The 22,907-nt window shown below is 40.9% G+C and overlaps 2 protein-coding genes across 19 annotated transcripts; one reads left to right on the top strand and one right to left on the bottom strand.

Annotated features, from left to right (window-relative positions):
* Window positions 1-56: 56 nt before the first annotated feature.
* On the top strand, window positions 57-5,874 carry mlh1 (mutL homolog 1, colon cancer, nonpolyposis type 2 (E. coli)). Of its 2 annotated transcripts, none has more exons than XM_037272645.1 (19): window positions 57-505; window positions 585-675; window positions 1,025-1,123; window positions 1,186-1,259; window positions 1,334-1,406; window positions 1,769-1,860; window positions 1,942-1,984; window positions 2,058-2,146; window positions 2,209-2,321; window positions 2,389-2,482; window positions 2,921-3,074; window positions 3,376-3,686; window positions 3,888-4,039; window positions 4,264-4,372; window positions 4,441-4,504; window positions 4,572-4,736; window positions 4,809-4,901; window positions 4,979-5,089; window positions 5,173-5,874. In XM_037272645.1, exons 1-19 carry the CDS (start codon window positions 399-401, stop codon window positions 5,326-5,328), a joined length of 2,190 nt encoding a protein of 729 aa, XP_037128540.1. In that variant the 5' UTR covers window positions 57-398; the 3' UTR covers window positions 5,329-5,874. The 2 variants fall into 2 exon arrangements, with proteins under 2 accessions (XP_037128540.1, XP_037128539.1); XM_037272644.1 differs by having other exon boundaries at window positions 58-505; window positions 3,882-4,039.
* Window positions 5,875-6,335: 461 nt separating this feature from the next.
* lrrfip2 (leucine rich repeat (in FLII) interacting protein 2) lies at window positions 6,336-22,580 on the bottom strand. 17 transcript variants are annotated; one of them, XM_037272631.1, is made up of 27 exons: window positions 22,387-22,579; window positions 21,171-21,327; window positions 18,016-18,102; window positions 16,501-16,563; window positions 15,903-15,959; window positions 15,762-15,800; window positions 15,561-15,632; window positions 15,162-15,209; window positions 14,999-15,067; window positions 14,423-14,515; window positions 14,055-14,114; window positions 13,223-13,276; window positions 13,044-13,100; window positions 12,699-12,770; window positions 12,417-12,530; window positions 12,024-12,065; window positions 11,434-11,565; window positions 10,926-10,997; window positions 10,228-10,398; window positions 10,036-10,128; window positions 9,632-9,724; window positions 8,996-9,097; window positions 8,238-8,370; window positions 7,885-8,055; window positions 7,726-7,805; window positions 7,546-7,650; window positions 6,336-7,047 (listed from the first exon to the last, which is right to left on the bottom strand). In XM_037272631.1, the coding sequence occupies exons 2-27, from the start codon at window positions 21,258-21,260 to the stop codon at window positions 6,937-6,939; spliced, it is 2,280 nt and encodes a 759-aa protein (XP_037128526.1). In that variant the 5' UTR covers window positions 21,261-21,327; window positions 22,387-22,579; the 3' UTR covers window positions 6,336-6,936. The 17 variants fall into 17 exon arrangements, with proteins under 17 accessions (XP_037128526.1, XP_037128520.1, XP_037128523.1 ...); XM_037272625.1 differs by having other exon boundaries at window positions 15,561-15,800; window positions 22,387-22,580; XM_037272628.1 differs by having other exon boundaries at window positions 14,055-14,115; window positions 14,427-14,515; window positions 15,561-15,800; window positions 22,387-22,580.
* Between the last annotated feature and the right edge of the window lie 327 nt (window positions 22,581-22,907).

Below are 22,907 nucleotides of genomic sequence, written 5' to 3'. Positions count from 1 at the left end.
GACGAAGAAGAGAAATAACGTGATGACATCTTTCTCGTGCGACGTAAGACCCCGCCCTATTTTCCGCGCGCGCGCTGCTGTCCCCAAAGATCGTGAGTACAATTACAGATGCACTAAAATGGTACTACAGCAAAATACCAAAACATCCATCGGCCAAATTTGTGTAAATTAACCTTTGTTATTTTAAATATTCAAAGTAGTAATATCACAACAAAAGAAACCAAGACAGTGAAATTATAGCAGCTGAGAGTGAGCCATCTTCGTGTATATTATCTCTTGCAACGCAAGTTCCGCCTTCCTGCTCGAATAGCGACTTGTAAACAAACAGATGTAAACGGCATGGCCACAGAGGTTTAGCCGATCAGCACATTCATTGAAGTGGTAGAGTCCTGTCAACGATGGCGGGTGTCATCCGGAGGCTCGACGAGACGGTTGTCAACCGGATAGCCGCGGGAGAGGTTATACAGCGCCCCGCGAACGCTGTTAAAGAAATTATTGAAAACTGGTACGTCACGCACTCAGAGCCAGCAGTAAAAGTTTGCGTCCCTCGAAATAAGTGTGTTTTATGTGTTTAAATGTTACAGTCTGGACGCTAAGGCCACTAGTATCCAGGTGACGGTTAAAGACGGCGGACTGAAGCTGCTGCAGATTCTGGACAACGGCACCGGTATTCGGGTAGGCTACATGCATTATTATTAACAATAATAATATTAATAGTAATAATAATATTATTCTTATTTAAAATGCCACATTTTCCCCATTTCAATTGATTCAAGACAAGAAAGGACAAGGCTATCATAGATAATTTCATACTCAGTTACTCACTGTGCTTAGTATAGATTTTGTAACGTTCACATACCGTCGTAAACTGAGGAACCCCCAGTAATTCAAACAAATGCCCTGACTCACAGTTACCATGTGCATCACTTCGCCTTGCATGAACAAAATGAGTAAATTTGTGCAGTACAGAGTGAAATTAAAATTGACATTATTTATGACCAAGACGTCTTTATTTGTGATACAGAAAGAAGACATGGAAATAGTTTGTGAGCGTTTTACCACAAGCAAGCTGCAAACATTCGAGGATCTCTCTGCCATTGCGACTTATGGTTTCAGAGGAGAGGTGAGCGTTGACACTGAATAATATCCAAAAACAACACACAACTTGCTGGTATCTGTTTGCAGGCTCTGGCCAGTATAAGCCACGTTGCTCATGTAACCATAACGTCAAAGACAGCTGATGCCAAATGCGCCTATAGGTATGGCCACATATCAAATAGGTTTCACGATGAGGGAGATGGATGACATTGCTCCTCCTTCTTGTACTTTGCAGAGGCACCTACAGTGATGGTAAACCAAAAGGCCCTCCGAAACCCTGCGCTGGAAACCAGGGAACACAAATACTTGTAAGTTGAAAGCTACTAGTCCATTCAAGCATTTTCTATAGGGGTGATTTTGGGCCAGAGGTGCCTGGGACAGGTTGCTTGACAGTTCTTTTAAGATCTTCCAATTTTTGCTGACTATTTTTTTTACAACATATTACAATATACGACAAAAAGAACAACAATCAATTCCAACCCCCACACCGCCAAATAAATAAGTCAATAAATAAAGTTAATAAGTTACCTCAATACTATACCTACCTCAATACAGTCAAGTGCAGAATTTTTGATGGAGGTAATTTTAGTCTTATTACATCAAGCATGTGTGCCTAACTTTGTGCCCACTTTGAATAAATGCGCTGATATTTTGGTCTCTCTGTGCACAGGCGGAAGATCTCTTCTACAACGTGTCCACCAGGAGGAAAGCTTTGAAAAGCCCTAGCGATGAGTACTCCAGGATTGTAGAGGTGGTGAGCAGGTGCTGTTCTTCACATCAGAGTTACTTCTGATACTATTTTTTCTGTCGTCAATGTTTGGGGGATTTGTTTTGTTTTTGTAGGTATGCCATACACAATTCCGGGAAAAGCTTCTCTGTCAAGAAGGTGAGAGAGTAACTCACTAATGAATCGAAGTGAATAATATTCATTTTTCATACACGTTGTTGTTCTCGTCCAGCAAGGAGAGACTTTAGCAGATGTAAGGACTTTACCCAACGCTTCAGTGGTGGATAATATTCGAGGGGTTTTTGGCAACGCAGTCAGCAGGTATTAGTCAATTGAGGAAGGAACCTCAAACGGCATTTGCTGACTATCGGTGACGTTCCTAGGGAGCTGATTGAGGTTGGCTGCGAGGACCAGAAGCTGGCCTTCAAACTGAAAGGCTACATCTCCAACGCAAACTACTCGGTCAAGAAATGCATCATGGTCCTCTTCATCAACCGTGAGTACCAAACACACTGGAAGTGTTGCTCACTCATGAAATGGTTGGGACTGAACGGCACTTGCAGACCGTCTGGTGGAGTCGAGCGCGCTGAAGAAAGCAGTGGAGACAGTTTATGCAGCGTACCTGCCCAAGAACACACACCCGTTTCTTTATCTCAGGTAACAACACGTTTTAAAGGGGTCATTGTGCGCAATTTGCTTTGCAAACGACGGTAAGATGTGTCAGAGTTTTTTTAAATTTATATAATGAACATGATTGATATACCCAATATCATTAACATTTCGAGAACTGTAGAAGTTTAATAATTTTGCACCAGAATTGTGGTAACCATATCTGAGCCATTCTAATTAACTGGACTTAAGCATTCTAATTAACTATTATACATTTAGAAATAAAAACCCTTGTAATACCCTGATCATTGCTAGAATGTCAGATCTATGGGCTTAAATTGTAAAAGTTGTATTATAACAAAGTATTCAAGTGTACAGTGGATATAAAAAGTCTACACACCCTTTTTCAAATGCCACGTTTTAGTGATTTCTAACTTTTTACCTCCACTTTATGTGAACTGTTTTTGTCTGACTTGATCTCTGCAGTTTAGAGATCTCTCCTCAGAATGTAGACGTGAATGTGCACCCCACCAAGCACGAGGTGCATTTCCTGCATGAGGACAGTGTCATCGAAAGCGTTCAGAAGCACATTGAGAGCAAGCTGCTCGGCGCCAACTCCTCGCGCACGTACTTCACTCAGGTACAACTGGTGTGTTAGCGTTATTGAGCAGGACAAAAGTTTGTCGCGATAATACATAGCGTAAGACCAAATTGTAGCATCACGGGCTTAGCTGGAGTTGATTCCAGCTCAACTCGAGTGCTATTGTGTTTTTGCCAAGAAATCTCCGGTTGCCTTGGTTGAATCTTTGCGGATTACCATGACCTGATGAAAGATTTTTATCAAAAACACAGTCAGCTAAAAATGAGTTGGGCAAATATTCTACTGTATTTGGCTGGCAGTGTGCTGAGGAATAAACTTGCCTTGCGTTGTCTTGGTGCAGACATTGCTGCCAGGGCTGTCTGTGTGCGGAGCAGGTGAGGTCAAGTCCTCCAACACCGCGTCGGAGTCTGCCGAGCGTGTCTACGCGCATCAGATGGTGCGGACCGACTGTCGTGTTCAGAAGCTGGACGCCTTCCTCCAACCAAAGGAAAAGCTCCCTCCCCAGCCCGAACCCGTCGGGCAGAGCGACGTGAATTCTGAGTCCAAAACTGTCGAGCCGAATGATTTGGATATGCTGGAGGCCCTGGACCAGATGGAGGCAGAGCTGTCGAACAGTGAGGAGAGGAGCGATGAAGCGCATGATGTCCAAAGGTGACTCTTTCCCTTTTGTGTCTGCGTCAGGAACAAAGAAGACAAGCTCTATAGAAAATGAATGAATGGATGGATAGCATTCAACACTTCACTTCTACTTGTTGAACATTAGTGGCTTTCTACCGCCCCCAACTGGCCTAAATAATTTTCACAAGAAGCTAAACAAAGTCATGAATGACTATAACTTGTCTCAAGTACCAGGAAGCGTCTCAGGAAAGAGCAGCAAGAGGCGGAGGAGACCCGAGAGGGACGCGAGGAGGATCTGACGGCCGCAGAAACGCCCAAGAGGCGAGTCATCAAACTAAACAGCATCAGAGAGCTGAGAAGCGAAATTAACGACAACACTCACAAAGGTATTAATGAGCGCCAGTGAACTCCTGCCTCATTTGCGTTTCTTTTTTTAATCAATTAATCTGCAAGCCATTTATTTTCCAGGGCCACATAGTAGCAATGTAAGACTAATATGATGTTGATCAACACCTACCACTTAAGTTTTGTCCTAAGTGTGTTTCTTTTTGTCATTAAATAACACGTCAGCGAAGAGAAACGGAATAATCCATCTCCTGTGTGCCGCCAGGCCTTCAGGAGATGCTACAGAATCACTCGTTTGTGGGCTGCGTCAACCCGCAGTGGACTCTGATCCAGCATCGCACTAAACTCTACCTGCTCAACACCACAACACTAAGGTCAGGCATTCGCGCACACAAAACTTACCAAACCATCAATTTACTTGTCATTGTTCACCTTGCTGCAGCCAGGAGCTCTTCTACCAAATCCTCATCTATGACTTTGGGAACTTTGGAGTACTCCGACTATCTGTAGGTAGCAAGTGACCACCACTGTGTGGTGATGGTTTGTTTTTAATGGGCCTTTACACGATTCTAGACACCGGCTCCCATTTATGAGCTGGCCATGTTGGCTCTGGACTCTGAGGAGAGTGGCTGGACTGAGGATGATGGACCCAAGGAAGGCTTGGCACAGTATATAGTGGACTTCCTGACGAAGAAAGCAGAGATGCTGGAGGACTATTTCTCTATGGAGGTTGACCAGGTTGAGCTTTATGTACTTAGTCAAACAGTTTGTGTGATTTACTTGTCGTGTAACAACAATTGTGCACTGCAGGAGGGCAATTTAAGAGGACTACCTTTGTTGCTTGACAAGTACACACCCATCATGGAAGGTTTGCCCATGTTCATTCTCCGCCTGGCAACAGAGGTGATGGACTAGTAGTTAAAAGTCTTCTCATGGATGCTCATGATAGCAGCTTAAGGCTTTCGCTTGGCATTATGCAGGTAAACTGGGACAATGAAAAAGAATGCTTTCGAGACTTCAGCAAAGAGTGCAGTGCGTTCTACTCAATAAGGAAGCAATACATCCTGGAGGCGGAGCCAGGAGAGCAGCAGGTCAGGGGACATGAAATGGTTGTCAACACGTGTAGCTTAAAGGTCATCATTGATCTGTGTATTTTATTTTTGTGTCACGTTAGGATGCAGAGGTCAACTCATGGCAATGGAACGTTGAGCATGTCCTCTGCAAGGCTTTCCGTTCGCTCATCAGTCCTCCCAAACACATCAGTGAGGACGGCACGGTGCTGCAGATCGCCAACTTACCGGATCTCTACAAAGTGTTTGAGAGGTGTTAGATAAACCAGGAAGCCTCAGAAGCATCAACATCACATGCTGCTCTATTTGACCTTGTGTAACTTTTTGTATGTTGTCATTAAATTTGTTCTTTGTACGTCTGGCTCAAGTGACTTTCAGTGAGGCGATATGGAAAGCTTTTTGAGCATTTAATTTGGCATTTTTGTTATCCACCTTGAATTCACTAGTGTGGGCTTTGTCATTACAAGACAATTCGCAAATTTGTTTTACTACTACTGTATTGACTTAGGCTAGTAAACTACTGTGCTGCACTATTAGGAATGTGGCATTTACATTAGCCTCCTCGACCCTTCTAGTAGCACCAAAATGCTCACAAGTATGCCTCACTAGTAACATAGTTGTTCTACATTGTGCAGAATTATCATGCAGTAGGGGAAGGCAGTAATTGAAAAATCATTTCGTTGTTTCACCACCATGCTACAGTCATTCTACTAGTGCAAGGAATTGTCTAACTACTGAGGACAAAATGTGTACTTGTACTACATGGACCTTGAGCACAACATCAAATACAGTGCCATGAAAAAGTATTGTGTTTCCTAGTCTTTGACTAATATCTAAATTTGCTTGATGATGGGAAATATCTAAGAGGGACAAACATGCAAAAACAAAAAGAAATCAATCACTTTTTTCACACCGCTGTGAATAACTTTCCATAAGGTGGTTCTGAGCAATGTTTAAGTTATGGAAATGACATTTAAAATAACATCACCGCACTTCACTTTTACCACATGAACATTCCACGCCCCAACAGTCATAAGCAGAGATGGTGGAATAAATGCTCTGCTCATGATTTGTAATGCAACTTTAAGTGTGGAAAATCACGGGCTGCTTCAAAGTTTCCACCAACGGAAAAGAAACTGGATGTGTTTCAATGAATCTAAACCCTTAGCAAATCCCTTCTGAACTACTCGGAGAGAAACAGAGAAAAGATTGTGCGACTGTTGAATGCATTTGCACCTGGTATTTGAAATAAAATGGTTAACACAAGTCTGTAAATTACACATTTATTCACACAAAATCTTTTAAATATTTGACAAAAAAGTGAAGGAAACTGCAGCAGTTGGCTGGCTATATTTTCCATCTGCACCTTTTTAAATACATATTGTACCACCAGTTAAAATCATTATTGTTTGATGGAGAAGGCACTTACTTGACTTGTGTGAGGGAAGCTGGAAGGTGCAGGGCCAGAGCAGCTGTGACAGTCTTTTAAAAGCATCCTGATAATCATTCATGCAATTTAGGCAAAACAAAGAAAGAAAAGAAAAAAAAAAACAGCCAAGCACCCAGCAAGAAATGTGAATAAAATGTTGCAGAACAAAAACAAAACTAGAAATTTCCTCACATGTATCTCCCATTGATGTTATATTTTGTTACATTTGAGGCTTGGCAACAACCAAAACGTTTGGTTTGCAAAGAAATGCAACGCTCCTCATTATTTTGTCCATTTGTAGAATTGAGTGTTTTTTTGGGGGTGAGCTACACATGTTGAAGTGTTAGAGCTTGGAGAGCACGAGCAGCTCCAGGCGCTACATGGCAGTTGGCGGTGCGATTTTAAGGGCTTCTGTGGTGATGCCATAGCCGCTTTTGGCTCACTGCTGGGAGAGGAGAGCATTCCTATTGGCCTTCATCTTTTCCAGCCGCTTTACGAGGTGGTTGTTGGTCATCTCCATCTCTTCGATCTTGTCCAAAGATGTGCGCAGCTGCCAGGCAACAACATTGTGGATTACACACACCATGCTGGCAATTAAACGACCAACCTAATTTAATCTATGACATTTTACTATATCGTGTGAACCGCAATGATTTTCACAGTGCGGTATCATATGCTAATTTTCATGAGCCCATCGCTAGCTTTTTCCATTATATATTAGCAATAATTGATCAGATTTTTATTCACTGAAATTATATGGTTTTATTGGAACCTGCTGGTCTTTAAATATACAAGGTTAAATGATCCGTGGCAGTTTTAAAGTAAACATTGACTGGGAGTGACTAACAGCTTGAAGGAAAAATGCTTTGCCTCTTATTTGCTGTCTAAGCGGGCTAACAAATAAAGATGACAACGGGGAGGGAGTAAATTTTGATCCTGGTTTCCCAGACAAGGTAACATGTTAACTGAAACGTTTTGAGCTGTGGTCACTTGTTGTTCACTTTCTCTGAATGTACATCCTAAATTTAACCAAACAGTTCATATTTACCTCTCTCTGAAGTTTGCGCTTCTCCGCTTTCAGTTCATCTTCTACTTTCTCAGAGTTATCTGCGGACATCTTGTACCTGGACACTTGCCCTTCCAGCCTGTTTATCTGAAATAAGAAAATGAGGAAACCATTTGGTTATTTTCACATTTCTGAAGCATTTGACAAGCAATCTGTACTTACATTTTGTTCCATTGTACCCATTTCCTGTTCTGCTTTTGAAAGTTTGAATTTGTATTCACTGATCTGTCTGTTGGCATCTCCTGAAGATGAAAAGAGTTTTAAAATGAAGGAAGATGAGTTTGATAAATGTGGAGAGCAATCAAGAAAGGGTCAACTTACTCTGCATTTCAATGAAGTGAAGGTCGGTGCCGTTCTCCATCTTCTCGCCGTCGGTGTACACACTGTCCACCTTTGAGTGTTTCTGTCGCTCTTCCTCCAATTGATTCTTCAACTTTCTGATCTGAGTCAACAGCTCATCCTTTTCCTCAGCTAACTTCCGTAGCCTGACATCTGTCAAAGAAAAAGACACATGCGCAGCAATCAGTTTGGAAGCTTTATCAGAATCTAGAATATTAGAATTTGAATTTATTCGAATCTAATTCAGGCCACCATACTACATTTACTTTTGGTGGTCAGTAAGACCAATGGCTGACGTTCTAGTGTGTCAATAAAAATCAATTTGTGGAACTTACCAAGCGGACCCTCTCCTGCAGATTCCAGTACCTGTGCGGCTTCTTGCGAGACCACGGTGATTCCCGAGGACGCGGGCTCGTGGTCGATGTCTCCGTTTGGTGTGCCGTCTGGGATGATGACTAGCCCGTGTGTCTGTCAGGAAACAACACAAGTGGGGATGAAGCCACTTATCTACGGTAATGCCACCCTCAACATCATTCTGGCCTTCAGTCAACATTGAGAGTATCTACAACTCTACTACCATAAGAGAAATAATCACTAACCAAGCCATGGAACAACAGCTCGTTTCATTCTGTAAAATTGTTGAATACTTCAAAAGGTCATTTATTAAGGACTGTACTTAGATACACTTTCACAAAAGGGACATTTTTATGAGAGGAAGCACTTATTTTGGATTCCACACAAAAATGATCCGTCCACTTTCATGGTGAACTACAGAAATCAATATTAAACATTCATTTATTGTTGAGAAACTGGAATTCTGAGACTTGGTAAATATTGAATGAAAATCCAAACGATTAATCGATTAGCAATAACATATTTGTAATCGATTAGTTGTCAATTACAGACCTTGGACTAAATAATACAAAGCAGTAAAGTGCTTAATTTTCGAACATCTAATTAAAGACTGTTGAAGTCAACCTTATAAAAAAAAAATTGAAAGTTATGTTTGTTTTTACACTTAACATCACCCAAAGTCCTTATTGACAAGCAAGCCACGTCTCAATCTTTATCATCACGTTGCAGGACAACCTACCTCTCCTGATTTGGCCTTCCCCTTGAGGTCAGCAAGCTCATGTCTGAGCTCATCTCTCTCATTCCTAATGCAATCAAAGTACTCTTTCTGCCTCTCTAGGGCCTGGCCACACAGACGACAGAAGACAAGAATTGACAAGACACAGTGAAGTTGGACAGTGGATAGAGATGCACCAGCACATGCTTGCGGTGCCTCACGGACAACACCATGCGCTGTGCATGCCAAACCAACAGTGGGAATGTTACAAAGGAAAAAGTGAGTGGGAAAAGACAAAAGGATGAATGACAAGAGTGCTTAAGGAGGGAAACACAAACACTTCATGGCCTATCGAACCGTTCTTATCTGAAATGTGCACATCATGCTGGATGATTACATCTTCAACAGCCATTTGTGCTAACAAACACGCTGCAGAAGTTTATATAACACTAGCCATTGTGTTTTTTATGCAACAGCTGTTTTTTTTTCTTGTCTGCTAAGCTTGTCGGTTCACAACTAAACAACTTGTTATTCTGACATGCACAAACTGTGAGTTGGCTCTCTGTGTCACAACGGTCCATTATGCATGAGAGCCAAAAGATCCACGTGGCCTAAAAGCCGGACCATCTTGTGCCTCTTGGTCTACGTGGGAGCTCCTACCCCAATCTTTTTGTCCTTCCAGTTTATTGTTTCCTGCAGGTCAAACATCTCTCTGGTGAAAGCATCTAACTTAGCCTGCAACTGCTGGTTCTCCTGGAGACGTGATGAACAGTAACAGCAATGCAGAATACAAAAGAGTAAGAAAATAGTCAATGGAAGCCAGAAGAAGTAAAAATGCACGGACATAATTAAAACAGGGTGAGGATTTCCTTTTTTTTTTTTTTTCCCCCCCACAGCGCTAAGGAAGACGCAGGATTGTGGTGATAAGTGACTAAAGTAAATATACATGAATTAGAGGAAGGCCAGTGTCAATCAGTCCTTATCAAGTTCCTGCACTGAACAACGAGCACTTGCGTATATTGAGCAATGTGGGTCACACATGAACACGAGCAAGCGTAACGCACCTCAATAAGTTCATCTCTCTGGCGGATTCCCTCTTTCAACTCTTCCTGTTTATGCTGCAGGACAGTACATGTGTGCTTTTGCCTTTCTAGTTCCTGGGGAAAAAAAAGACAGCATGTTTCAAATAAGTCACCAAAACCAAACCAAATTCCAGCAGATGAATTGACACAAAACAAGTTGATTGGCGATTTCACCTTTGATTTTTCTTCTAGCTCTCGTTTCATCTCTGACATTTGCTCCTCCATCTCTTCTATGACGTCTTTTAATGTGTCCACTTGGTAGATGAGGTTGCCTTTGTCATTGTCCAGCTGCGCATTCGATACCATTGCTTTCTTATACTTCTCCTCCACCTCGGTAAGGGATTCCTAAAATGAAATGGAGCATGTTAGTGACACAGCAAGATGATTGAATCACTGCTCACCTGTGTTTATAAAATCCAAACTCAAACAACATTTTACGTGACCTAGGAATTCTTCTACACCTCCTTGGTAGTACTTGTTTTTTCTCTAAAGCCATCTGTATATTTGAAGAGCAAGCATCTAAGAGAGAAGCACTTCTATGAACTAGGAGTGATAAAGAACTCTACTTCAGTCAGTTAATTATAAAGGCAGAAATTCAAAACATTCCTGCCATCAGTCAGCAGGTGAAGCATATCACTGCTACTTCTTTCACATAAATGTGGGCGTGTCTTTATTAATGGCCACAGTGTTGGAAGTGTGGGAAGATCATGCAAAAGAAAACTCATTGATTGCAATTCAGACAGGGAGCATAGCGACAACCTAGCCGCGGCGTTAGGGGGGTACAAGTGGGGTTCTGAGAGGCTGGGGGTTAGTGACGCTGTACTGCTCCCAGAGGACAAGAGAAGGCATGCCGTGAGTTCAAGCCCCTCTACCTTCAGCTCTTTAAGCCCTTGCATGTATCGCCCTTCTACATCCTGAATCTGGTCCTTTAGTTCATAGATATCCTGTGGAGCAGATGGAGGGAATGGTTGAACTGGGCTCTAAAGCGGGTAGGGATGATCAAGGAGAGATTACAAAGCACACGTGCTGCCTTCTCTTAAATGACAATCGGTTCTTAAAGGCAAACTATCAGCACATCCACATAAGGAATAGCTTTAAAGGTCACATATCACATCCCGGCCTCCCGTGCAAACATAGAAAAACTGTCCAAGTAAATATTTGGAACAGCAGAGAGGACAAAAAAGAAGCAATGCTTTGGAGAGATTCATTGGCACAAAACAGTAATAGACCATAGAGTGAAATAAATATAAAATGTTACACAGCTTTATTGGAGTTCAATGTTTGTGTAATGACCCCCCCCCCTCCCACGACCCTCATAGCTCCGCCCCCCTACAGTTGTTTATGTGACAGCACAAGCTAAGTGCTGTTTGTTTGCCTTACCCTTAGTTCGCTCAGACTAGTGTCTGGGTCATAGACGTTGCCGGCGTCTGCACTGCCTCGTCGCGATGAGGTTCCACCCAGCGAGGCTAAAGTTGCTGCTGAGAGGCCCGGGGTGGCGCAGCGGGAAGATGGCTGGAAACACAACATACGGGTGAGCAGTCAAAATAAAACACACAACAAAGCATCTAACAGCGCACAAGAGTCAAAAGATTCTGCGGCTGGCATTGTCACTGTCACTTGCTTGAGGTAGGGTTTGATAAACTTGACAAACCGGTTCTTGAGATTTCTCAAGGTGCGCATGTTTACAAAATTCAGGTTTCACTTTTCATTTATTGTTATCAAGGAGATCCTATCATTGCGACCGTGCTATCACCATGTTAGTGAAAGATCACATTCTGAAAAATATCAAATGGATATGTGATTAATTATGAGAACAAATGTTGTGGTGAGGGTTTGGAACTGCCGTGTACAATTATTTGTTTCATTATTTCCCATGTACAATTAACACCTTTAAAATCGGCGACTTGCTGTCCACTGAAAATTACATCACATGTACTTAAGGCTCAATGTTGTAGGGAAAAAAGACTTACCCTGCTGTAATCTGAATACTGTTTGTCACATTTTTCGTCCAGCTGAAAAAAAGTAGAAATATTGCATTATGTTACATGGTGTAATATGTAAATTGAGAAAGTAGTAGTCATGCTTGAAGCAGTTCTTCACTCTGGAAAAATGTCAAAATTAGTTCAGGTAAATCAAGGCAAGTGTTGCATGTTCACAGCATTAACACTAAAACATTTATCATGATTTTATTTTTAATCAGGTGCAAAGCTGAACCACTAGAAGGCTTTTTCCTGATATACTGAGTGAGTCATAAAATTGCCAAATCACAAACCGTGAAATGAATCTGAAAATGTTAATTTCAAACCATGCAATAAAAAATATATTGCATCACTCAATGCTGAGAGCCGAATTTGGTGACTTACAGCATCCAGATCTGGAATGCTCAAATCATCCAGATCAGACACAATACTGCCCCTTCTGTTGGAGCGGCTGAAATAATCAGCTGCAGACTCACTCATGTCAGAGAAGTCAGACGACTACTTTCGACAGACACAAGACGAACGAGGAAGACAGAAAGAAGTCGGGGAAAAAATAACAGATCAATATATGGTATTGAGAACAAAACAGCAAGAGTTGAGATGAATATCTATGACAAGTGAAAAACATTTTAGATGGAGGAGCACTGTCTTGTCCCTAAAGCTCACCGCGCTGTCCCTGCGGCCTCTCTTGAAGAGTTCTTGAGACACGCTGCTCGTGGTGTCATCATCCGAGGAATTCTGACAGGCGACGCACGGAAATATTCACACAAAGCACAACATACACTGTGAGGATCCCCACTTTGGTAGGCTGACGGAACTATCAGATCGATAATGCAAGATTTCACTTCAATTTCTCAAACCTCGATTCACATACATCGTGGCTAACGATAGCGTCTTTAATATGAAGTCAGAGGCTATGGATGATCAAAGTTTAGAAGCCCTGCAGTAGGGGACACCTTGCGTGTGATGTTAGCGAACATCATGCAATTGGAGGCTGATTAGAGTGCTCACCACAGGGCTGCTGCGAGTGGAACTGGCTCCAGAGGAGTACCAGCTATATTCAGAGGGCTGTGTGAAAAGGGATAACGGTGGCACATGTGGCAGAAAATGAGATTAAGATGAGGGACAGAACTTAAGTCAAAAGCACAAAGTAGGCCGTTGTGGTGTCATTTGGCATTAACGAGACTTACTGCTCTTGAACCCAGACTTGAGCCGTAAAGAACGGGGTCGTCATAAATAGAGGCCTGAGGGCACACATCGGAAACAATGCAGGACTCAGCAAAAAAACACAGAGCTGTGTAGCTGTTAGGCTCGAGAGACTCATGCAGTAAGTAGAGGCACTCACTGTATTCCATTATTAGAGGCCATTTCCTTTCAGTGTTGTCTGGCAAACACTCTGACTTGATTCAAAATCTGTCCTTACTCTTACGTATAGATGGTAAAAAAAAAATGAAACAACTCTTCTAGGAATAATGTAGCTGGCATTGCTGAAGAAATACGGGATATTGTTGAAATTGTAGTTAGTAGTGGAGGAGATACGCCAAATCAGAATATTGAGCTGAAACAATTTTTGGTAGGATGTTAGAACTAATCTCTGCAAATAGAAAATAAGGACAAATGACAAGCACAAACAACAATGAATATTATACTTTGGGAGATTAATAGGCATATAAAATTAGTGTCAATGCCAAATAATCCATTAATGGATTTAAAATAAATACGGTGATTCGTTTTATCCTCATGCAGCTTTTTTTGTGTACAAAAATGATTCAAACGCTATGTAGCTTAAACTTCGATATATGATCTTTACGCCTGATCACACAGACACACACCTCTAATCTTGCTAAAGCATAAATCTGTGGCCTCTGCCAAGAGCTGAGATTGTCCAGGAGCTAAAAATAAACAATCTGTCATCCCGCCTGGGGGCATCCTAGAGCATGTACAGTATGGCCACAAGCGAGGGGGAGGTCTACTTCTCAAATGCATGCAGTGAGATGGTCCATCCAACGGACAGAAACTGACCATGCTATAGCTACGTGCCAGCCCTGTGCCAATGGTGGAAGAGGAAGAGGAGGGGGTGGCCTGTCAAAGAGCAGGGGGACAGTGGAATGTCAGTTCATGTGATGAGGAGAAATTCTTATAGCAAGATTAGCAGTAGCCTACATGGAAACAAATGCACGATTTGTGGAACTTACAAACTTTCACCAAGGCTTGCAGCCAGAGCGCTGGCAAATGTTTAATGCTGCCGGAGCTCTACCTTTACACAACAATGTCCGGTAAATCATCAAACTATAGCAATTTTTGACGTGTTAGGCTAGAATGGTAGTCAAAGGCTTTTACATCCAGGAGTCTGTGTATGAAAGGAAAAAGAGTTGGATAGGAAGACAGACCCGTCGTGGCTGATAGGAGGATATGGTAGAAGGAGGTTCAAGTTTGGTCTTCGATAGGCTGGTGTATTTCCTTTGATCGTGGTACAGTCCCGTCTGGAGGGACAGCAGCATAGTACAACATCCCCCACAAAAAGTAAGAAACAGAAAACACAATCATGGAACCCGATTTTACATCACTACACTGTGTAAAGCAACACTTGGAGTTCAATGGGCAACTGCGCTATCTCTATAAAGTTTGAGGGATCATATTCCTTCTGATGAGATGGGATCCAGAGCAAAAAGTATACTTAGTTTTTAAAACAAGTTCAATCGATTGATTACTCTGCGCCCGCCTGCCAAGTTCAATCTCTTGATGCAGTAGCATTAAAATCAGGAACCAACACATTACGGAAACTTCAGACAAGAGTTTTCTGGTGCTTGTGAACAGCTCTAGCAGCTCATGGTAAATCAAGGCACCACTTAACTAAGCAATGTAGATTGTGTCAAAATCAAATTCAGTAGTTAAACCACCAGATGTTTGCAGTACTCCATGTTATGAGGTCAAAGCAAATACAATGAAAGTGAAGTACTACTGACCAGCAGATCTCTCTTGGAGGAGCTAGATGAAGACCTTTTATGGCCATGTAGATCATTGTATACAGAACTCTGTTTCACCGTGAAAAAAAAAAAAGTCATACAATCTTAATAAGTAGCTATCGATGATGAATCAGATATGCACGTGTCAGAAAGAAATACATACAGTGGACCGCGAACTCTTGAGAGTGGAGCTATTTGTCACACCATCAGACTAGAGAACAGGAGCAAGGAGAAAAAAGGCTGAACATTAAATAGACGGTGAAGAAGTCTCACCAATGCTTGTTAGGTATAGGTCAGTGAAGCCATGAAGCAAACACTCTCTCAGGAGGACCAATTTTCACAACAAGCTACTTACTTTATGGAAGTACGTAATGTATTTTAAGGAAAGAAATGCGTCAAGGTACCATTAGTTATCTTAGTTAATTCAAAACCACACTTCCTGCTGCATCATTTGAATTGAGCTAAAACATCCAACTTTAAAAGCAATCAGCAGGCAGTTGTCGCAAGGCAGCACACAGTTCGGCACCACACAAAGGTAACAAAACATTCATGCAAAACGCACCAAGATGTCTTTCCTACGAGAACTGGATCGACTCTTGCTAGAGCTCAAGTCACGGATGTCTGATGCGGTTGACTTCAAACGTAGTACATAAACATTGTCATACATCCACAATGAGCATGAACAAAAAATATTTAACAAACCATTTCCTAGCAATACTGTTTTTGGCAAGTGTTGATTTTTAAGCGTTAGTAAAGTACGCACTCTGTAGCTGCGGACAGACATGACATCATTATCCAGGCCCTGTTGATGTTGAAACAAACGACAACGAAAAAAAGACAGAGGGATAAAAGGAAATGAAAGAAGGAAAAAGGAAGTAGGAAAGTAGGAGGGAAATATACACACCCGATGACGGCTGCTTGATCTACTACTACTAGTGGCTCTAGCTTTTTCTGAGTCAGCCTGAAGTCAAAAAAGAAAGTTGGTAAGAATTAGAGAGTACAAGAGGCTCAATTACAGAGTTGGATGAGGCCAAAACGTTGCTATGGAAAGCCCAAACCATGCAAACAATCATCCTGTTCATCACCAAATGGAGATCACTCATACCTGTCTTTCACTGTTAGTCATTCAATATTTCTTTCAGAAAAGTGCATCGATACAAAAGTGGTGGCTAGCTGGATGTAATTAATCTAACATTCAAAAATTCCAAAACACATTCTCATTAATCTCCTACTCCTTTATTGTAACAGCTAGACTAATACCATGCAAAACAGTTTTTTAACATGCAAATCAATTAACTGACAATAAGTGAAATCTGAAAAAAATCCCATCGTGTTCAAACTAAATTGCAAGCACCCACCATTAATAAAGTCAAGGTGAGTGCCATTTCTGGAGGGAGGTTCATTATGGCCAGTAACTCATGAGTAAAGGGTGAAAACTGACTGGAACTTAATCGCACACAACAGGCTACGTTAGTGGTCTACAACACCCCCCACTTGCCTACCATCCACTGGTGGATCTGACCCCATTTTCTGCTGCTACTGCTGCTAGATGAGCGGTAAGAAAGCTGGACAGAGGAAGGAAGTGCCAGGAAAAACATACAATCATACATCACCCAAAACTGCTGAAATGTCAAACGTGGCCAGCAACTACTACAAGAATAGAAATGTTGGTATTTGTGTGGATATGCAGCAGGTTTTTCTTTGCATGTTCATTTTTTTTTTGGTTAAAAAACATTTTGAGCCTCAAAGCCAAACAAGTATTCTGCATGAGATGGTAAAAGGTTGTCATATAGAACGTAATTATATTCAGAGCCAAGTGAACTCAAGCTACAGTGGGCATCATTTAGACACTGTTGCAATGTGACACAAGTAGCTCAACCAAAGCTATATTAGATAAGCATTCAACATAGATTTCACTCATTTTTAAAACAGTATTTAATAGAAGCAATGCTGTAATCGTTGCTTAGTAAAGTAAGTCGACAAAAATGAAATGACTGGAGCTTGCAAGGGACCTGAATTCAGTATCTATTTGAAAAGACTTACCTCTGGAACAACAATATTACATTGCAATCAGTGGTGCTCCGATTGGTTAGCCAATTTCCGTGGAAATACTTGATCGGCATATATCGATCAATGCTTTTCACTGCAGATCGAGAAAAACTATCACTGTCAGCTTGTACTATGTAGCCTGCAGCTAAGGCTGTGTGCACTGTCAATATGAGAAAGAATGGCCATTTTAATAGGATACTTCTTTTAAATCAATTTCATCAATTAAATTAAATGATTAAAATAATCGTTATTAAGCAGCTCTAATATAGAAAAAAGTCCAGGTAACTCCTATGATTGGTACAGGAATCGGCTGACGGCACTCATGGATGATCGTCTTGGTATCGATGACAAAGAGCACTGATTGGAAGACCCTTAATTGCAATGTTTTAACAGTTGACAAAGTGAAAAAGGCTTTAAGTTTTAAATTTTAGGAGACTTAACTTCACATCAGAGCAACAGTCTCCTTTAATGAGAAAATTTGCTTTGCTTTTTCCTCAATCCCCATTGGATCACCAGTGTAACTTCACTCAGCGAAAAGCAAAAAGGCACAATAAATATGAATAAGAAGGGTGCGTAAAATTTGCCCTTTTTAATTCTTTTTCTTTTATCTCTGTTACTGTTAAAATCCTACTGAAAAATCTATAGAGTTAAATCATTACAATAAGTATGACTTACCTATAGGGAACCCAAAGAAAATGATCAGTAAGCTTTTATCATGGTAGGAGTTTCAGCCAACAACGAATTCATTAAATCTTAACTGATTAATTCAATTGCCACTATTTGCTTGCGAAGGATTCTAAATTTGAACAAAGCTGTTGCTAACTGGTTTCCCTGAATGGGTTCTGTTCTAATCTGAGGACCTCCTATTCAAATACTGTAGAGGACCTTTAAGGTTGAATAATTCTCACGGACAATGTTGGTCAGCGATGTACATTTTGTTCATAAAATGGTATCGTATAAATGTATACCTCTTTCTGCTGACGCTCAAGTTCCCTCATCCGAATATCCCTGGCCTCCGCCCGTGCTGCTCTCTTTGCTGCAAGCCTGGCCTCCGCCTGTAGGACAAAACATAGTTAGCCACTCAATAATTGCAGTCAGCATAGATTTCAACACACATTGGAAGCCAGATTGATAAATAAACCTTCCCTTTCTTGTGTTTCATTATTTCAATGCAGACACAGGGACAGTCATTTCTAATCTACAATGTCCGTACAAGAGAAGTCAGTAAGGGTTATTTGGGTTTCCATTTGATAAAATCAACACGGAGCCTGATACCTATACAGAATGGGTCGACATAAAATAATCTTTGTTCAACTTCAGCAGCATTATGGCTGATAACTAATGTTTTGCAGTGTTGTTCAGAGCATTTGTTGGGTATTGCCTATAGTATGCTTTGTGCAACGTAAAGATGGAAGTAATAGGAAGATCCCAATGAGAAGGCTGGCCCTGTGCTTTGCACCTGTTGAGCTGTCTGTCGGATGAGCTGCTCTGCAGAGCCACAGCAGAGGTCTGCCTCTGTTTATATATAGCCTCAGCTCGCTAACAAACATGTCATGGGACTGGTTCATTCATCGGAACACGAGTTCAACCGTCAACTCAACGGTGTACTACATAAATATATATATTTTTTTAACTTTAAAACTATGTCGGTAGACTTGTATAGGGTATCTGAAGTGTTTCTGTGGTGTACCTTTTTTGCCTCCATGCATAGGACTGTGTTTTCCATTGAAATAAATCAAATCTTGTTTTGTCTGTCCACACAATAGAATGCCAGTAGTGCTGTCAACTACCTGGTGCTCTTCCAACTTCAAACCTGCAGAATGTTTTTTTGTTCAGCAGTGGCTTCCTCCAAATACTGTACATCCATTCTGGTTTAATATTTACTAGTCAACAGAAATGTTAGTATGTGCCAAAGATTTCCATAGCTCTTTAGTCAGCATGCCTTGGATTGTCCTTTACCTCATCTTTGCATTATCTTTACTGGATGACAACTCCTAGTGTGAGTAGTGCTCAACATTCACCATTTACAATCTGAGGCACTTGTGTAACCCTTTCCAGTTTTGTACATCGAGAGCTAAAATTCTCCCAAGCAAAACAGCAGCTCAAGTAAATTACATTGAGACCTCTTTGTAAACAGCAGTTGTCAGATCTTTCCACAGATTCTCAGTTGGATTCAGGTCAGGACTTTAATTTGGCCATTTAACACCTTTTAAACACGTTCGTTTTTAACCATTACTTTTTGCTTTAAGATGAGGATCATAGGAAGATAAATCTCCATCCCAGTTTCAGGTCTTTGCAGACTAACAGGTTTTCTTCCAGAATTGCCCTGAATTTTGATTTGTGATTGTGTTTGCTCCCCAATATTCTTTTAACACCTCTGAGACCAACAGTGTAGGCTCATCCTGGATTTATCAGTCTTTTAGGGCAACGTTGGATCATTCAGAAATCATTGGGTAACTTCTACAGTCAGTTGGCAGAAAAAGGGGGGGTTCAGAATTTTGCATACCCTATTTTTCTGTTTATTTGTAAGACAAAAAAATCTAAATAGCTTATCAATTTGATTTCACTTCATGATTGTATCCCAATTGGTGTTGATTCTTCACACACACTCCAACAGACACACAAAAAATAAAATTTTAGATTCTTGTTTGAAAGTTCCCTTGATCCTTGTGAGGAAATGCAGTTCAGAAAATGGATGGGTGGAAGTTTGAAACCTGAAATGTGGCAAAAGGTCAAGGTTCAAGAATGGTTAATATTTTCCCAAAGCACTATTGGTGGGGGAAGATACAGTAAATGACGAGATGAGGTGACAAAGGCAAATCATGTTTTACACCACACAAAACTGACTATTTACACTAGTTCAACCCTTATATCTTTCATCCATTTAAACCTAAAACATGTCAACTCCGTCCCCTCTCAAGTGTCCAGTGAATGCCTCTTCCTTGTGGATCACCACAACACGAAGCACACTTCCTGTACAAACAACGCATATGTCCAGAATTTAAATATTGCTGGTCAATAACCAATCGTAAGAAGAATGTACTCCAGTGACTAGGAATGGTGACAATATTATGAATGATAAAATATTAGTTAAAATTATTGAGGGGATTCATGCCAAGTAAGAAAAAATCTAAAACACAAGGCAGATGCTCCTTTGTAAAGCCAATGTTCAACAGGTTGCGTAATGACGTCCTGAACTCCCCACACAGTCAATCTAATCACTGTTTTGTTGCAAAGAGATTCAAATTTAGAAGCTGGTCGGGTGGGTCAGATGACTCATGTTTCTATGACAGGCCTCCATGACTGTAAAGAAAGCAAATGGAGCCTTGTGCTTAGGGCCCAAGAATGAGAGCCTAGACAGGAGTCATTCTTAAAATGAGTCATTAAAAAACATTTGTGTAAAGGTATGAAAAAATTTACAAATTATGAGCAAAGAAAGAGATATTTAGCCAAGTTGTGATAGGAAAATAATTTTTGTTCCATTGTATGTTGTCCTTCCACATTAGTACAGTAACAACAGCATTCTGGGGGAAGAAAAAAAAAAAAAGAACCAAAGAATGGCAGCCCTGCAGCAGAACAAAGTCAAGTAATACACAGACAAGTTGTTACAAGACAGGTAGTTTCCCTCAGACAAAAACATGGTGCAGCGAAACCAGCTGCCCCTAGCACAACCTGAATATCAACATACTAGTGGGATTAACGTAGATGACCACTACATTTTAAGGCAGTAACTAACATTTTACGCTTAATGCGTGAATAAAATAACTTTAAAATGTATATTGGTATTTGTGTTACATACTCAGTATTACATCTGATAGTGATCAGGAAGTCGACCATCGCTCCGAAAATTAGTTGCTATTGTTATAAACTGACAACATCACTGAGCATGGATTTCAATTAAACTGCTTTTGAATAGGCACAGATCAATGTCCAAAGCTTTTGATAAAGTGCTGATAAAGGCTTCAAACAGTGCCTACATTTTAGATTGCGTAATAAATCATCTATGAACCACCTATGAACGGAAAATTTATGAACAGACATGAACGACAAGTGCTGAAAACAAACTCAATTCTATTACTGAAAAGAAAAATCATGTATTTTGTTTCACTATTTAAAGACTTACCTCTCGTGCAATACTGCTCAAGGCTTCATCCTCTGCAGAGAAGCGATCTTTTAGCGGGGCACGCTTCCTACCAGTGCCTTGTGTCCCCATGTTGTCCCACCAAGTGTAGCAGCTCCTCCGGAGACGCGCAAGACTATATGGCTTGAATTGTAAAAACCTAGTGAGAAAACAGAGGCCAAGTTTTTATCTGGTCAGCAAATACAACACAACTGCACTTCCTGATATTGCTGCCTGTTTTGAAAGTCTCCATGTGGATGATCATAACAGACTCCCTATCTCTAACTTCTATTCCAGCAAAAACACATCACTCATGTATGCAACAGGGTAAACAGTTGTGCATGACATGAACCAGCATGGAACCTGACAAGCATAGAATTTGAGCATGCAGTTGTAAAAACGACTGATATTAAAAATTACAAGACTACAATAGTCTGGTTTGAACTGGAGGTGCATAATGTGTTTGAATGGTTTGACGACATAACATTCCTCATCATCGACAAAGTGACGTGTGACTAATTCGTACCGTTAGACGGTTGCCAGATTTTATTTACAAAAGGAACAGCATCTTGACTAGCTGGTACAGACAAAAGAAAGAAACCCGCCGTAAGGACATTGAAACCATTCTGACCGCATTTCAGTTGTTCTTGTTTTCTTTATAATAAATGACTGATGTTAGATCAACACTTACAAACACAATCGTCACGAATAAATTTATTGTTTAGCAATTTATGACCACCAACGTTAACCAAATTCAAATTGCTAACGTCACTGAACTCCACAAGTTTTCCACCCACTAGCACACCCAAAATACACGACTAACAGTATTTGATCACTATCGTTTTGGAAATATGGAATTTGACAAATCTGTTTAAATATCCTGTAATTGAGAGTTATCTCGGCAACGCAAAGGAAAATGTTACGCTTGTCAGCACACTGCTAAAGCTAGCTAACTAGCATTTGTCCTCAAATAGCCATCAACTATTGGCCTGACAAGTTTGAACATAATTTTTACTGACCCGGGGCAAAAACGCAACTTTTGCACAAATATCTTTTTGATATCACTAGCAACCCAATTGAATAGGTTGAAGTCGATCAGACTGACTCATCTTACGTTAGCTTGCTAAACAGTGAAGCTAGTCGTCCATTCTCTCAGTAGACAGCAAAAACGGGGAGAGCTCTTCCACTCATATTTCCCACTCAAATAAAGCCAAGTTACCTTCTCGACGTCTAAAAATAACCTGCGACACAGCAAAGATGTTATCCTCCACCCTCGGGAGTTTAATGGTCCTACATTAGTCCTCTCTTCAGAATTTCGAAGTGTTTTTGTCCCCACTGACAGCTGTCATCTTTCCACTTTCCACCGCTGCCCTCCTTACCAGTCTCCACACTGGTTAGTTCTAAAGTTCCCGGATGTTGGGAAAATTAGGGCGTGATGATGCGTTCAATGATTTCATATTACGTCGGCAATTGTTTCTAGACACAGTGAACAAGTTGTCACATGACGAGACAACGCCAGCATCTAAACCGCTTACAAAAGCATTTAGCACAAGCCAGGCATCTGGGACTTTTGTTTTAACAGATCTTTGACATTTTTTTGTAGAGAGTAATTGAATCAAATTTTGTGGATTTTATAACTGCAATTGACTGTGTTAAGGTTCAATGGGTTAGGGTGGGGACAAGCGTTGCAGAAAATGGATGGATGGTTAAATTTTCAAAAAATATGTTTATTTATTTTTA

The sequence above is a fragment of the Syngnathus acus genome, chromosome 15 (assembly GCF_901709675.1).
Source record: "Syngnathus acus chromosome 15, fSynAcu1.2, whole genome shotgun sequence".
NCBI lineage: Eukaryota > Metazoa > Chordata > Actinopteri > Syngnathiformes > Syngnathidae > Syngnathus > Syngnathus acus.
Note: the sequence above shows the minus strand (reverse complement) of the source record. Positions and strands in the feature narration are given on the sequence as shown.

Excerpts from the sequence above, each read along its gene's own strand:
- mlh1 (XM_037272644.1), top strand. The coding sequence starts at position 399 with ATGGCGGGTGTCATCCGGAGGCTCGACGAGACGGTTGTCAACCGGATA. Across the intron at positions 2,147-2,208 it reads TTTGGCAACGCAGTCAGCAG|GGAGCTGATTGAGGTTGGCT; the intron begins GTATTAGTCAAT and ends TGACGTTCCTAG. Across the intron at positions 2,322-2,388 it reads CATGGTCCTCTTCATCAACC|ACCGTCTGGTGGAGTCGAGC; the intron begins GTGAGTACCAAA and ends CGGCACTTGCAG.
- lrrfip2 (XM_037272625.1), bottom strand. The coding sequence starts at position 21,260 with ATGGGGACACAAGGCACTGGTAGGAAGCGTGCCCCGCTAAAAGATCGC. Across the intron at positions 12,771-13,043 it reads CCACTCGCAGCAGCCCTGTG|AATTCCTCGGATGATGACAC; the intron begins GTGAGCACTCTA and ends GTCGCCTGTCAG. Across the intron at positions 7,806-7,884 it reads TCACTTCATTGAAATGCAGA|GAGATGCCAACAGACAGATC; the intron begins GTAAGTTGACCC and ends TTTCATCTTCAG.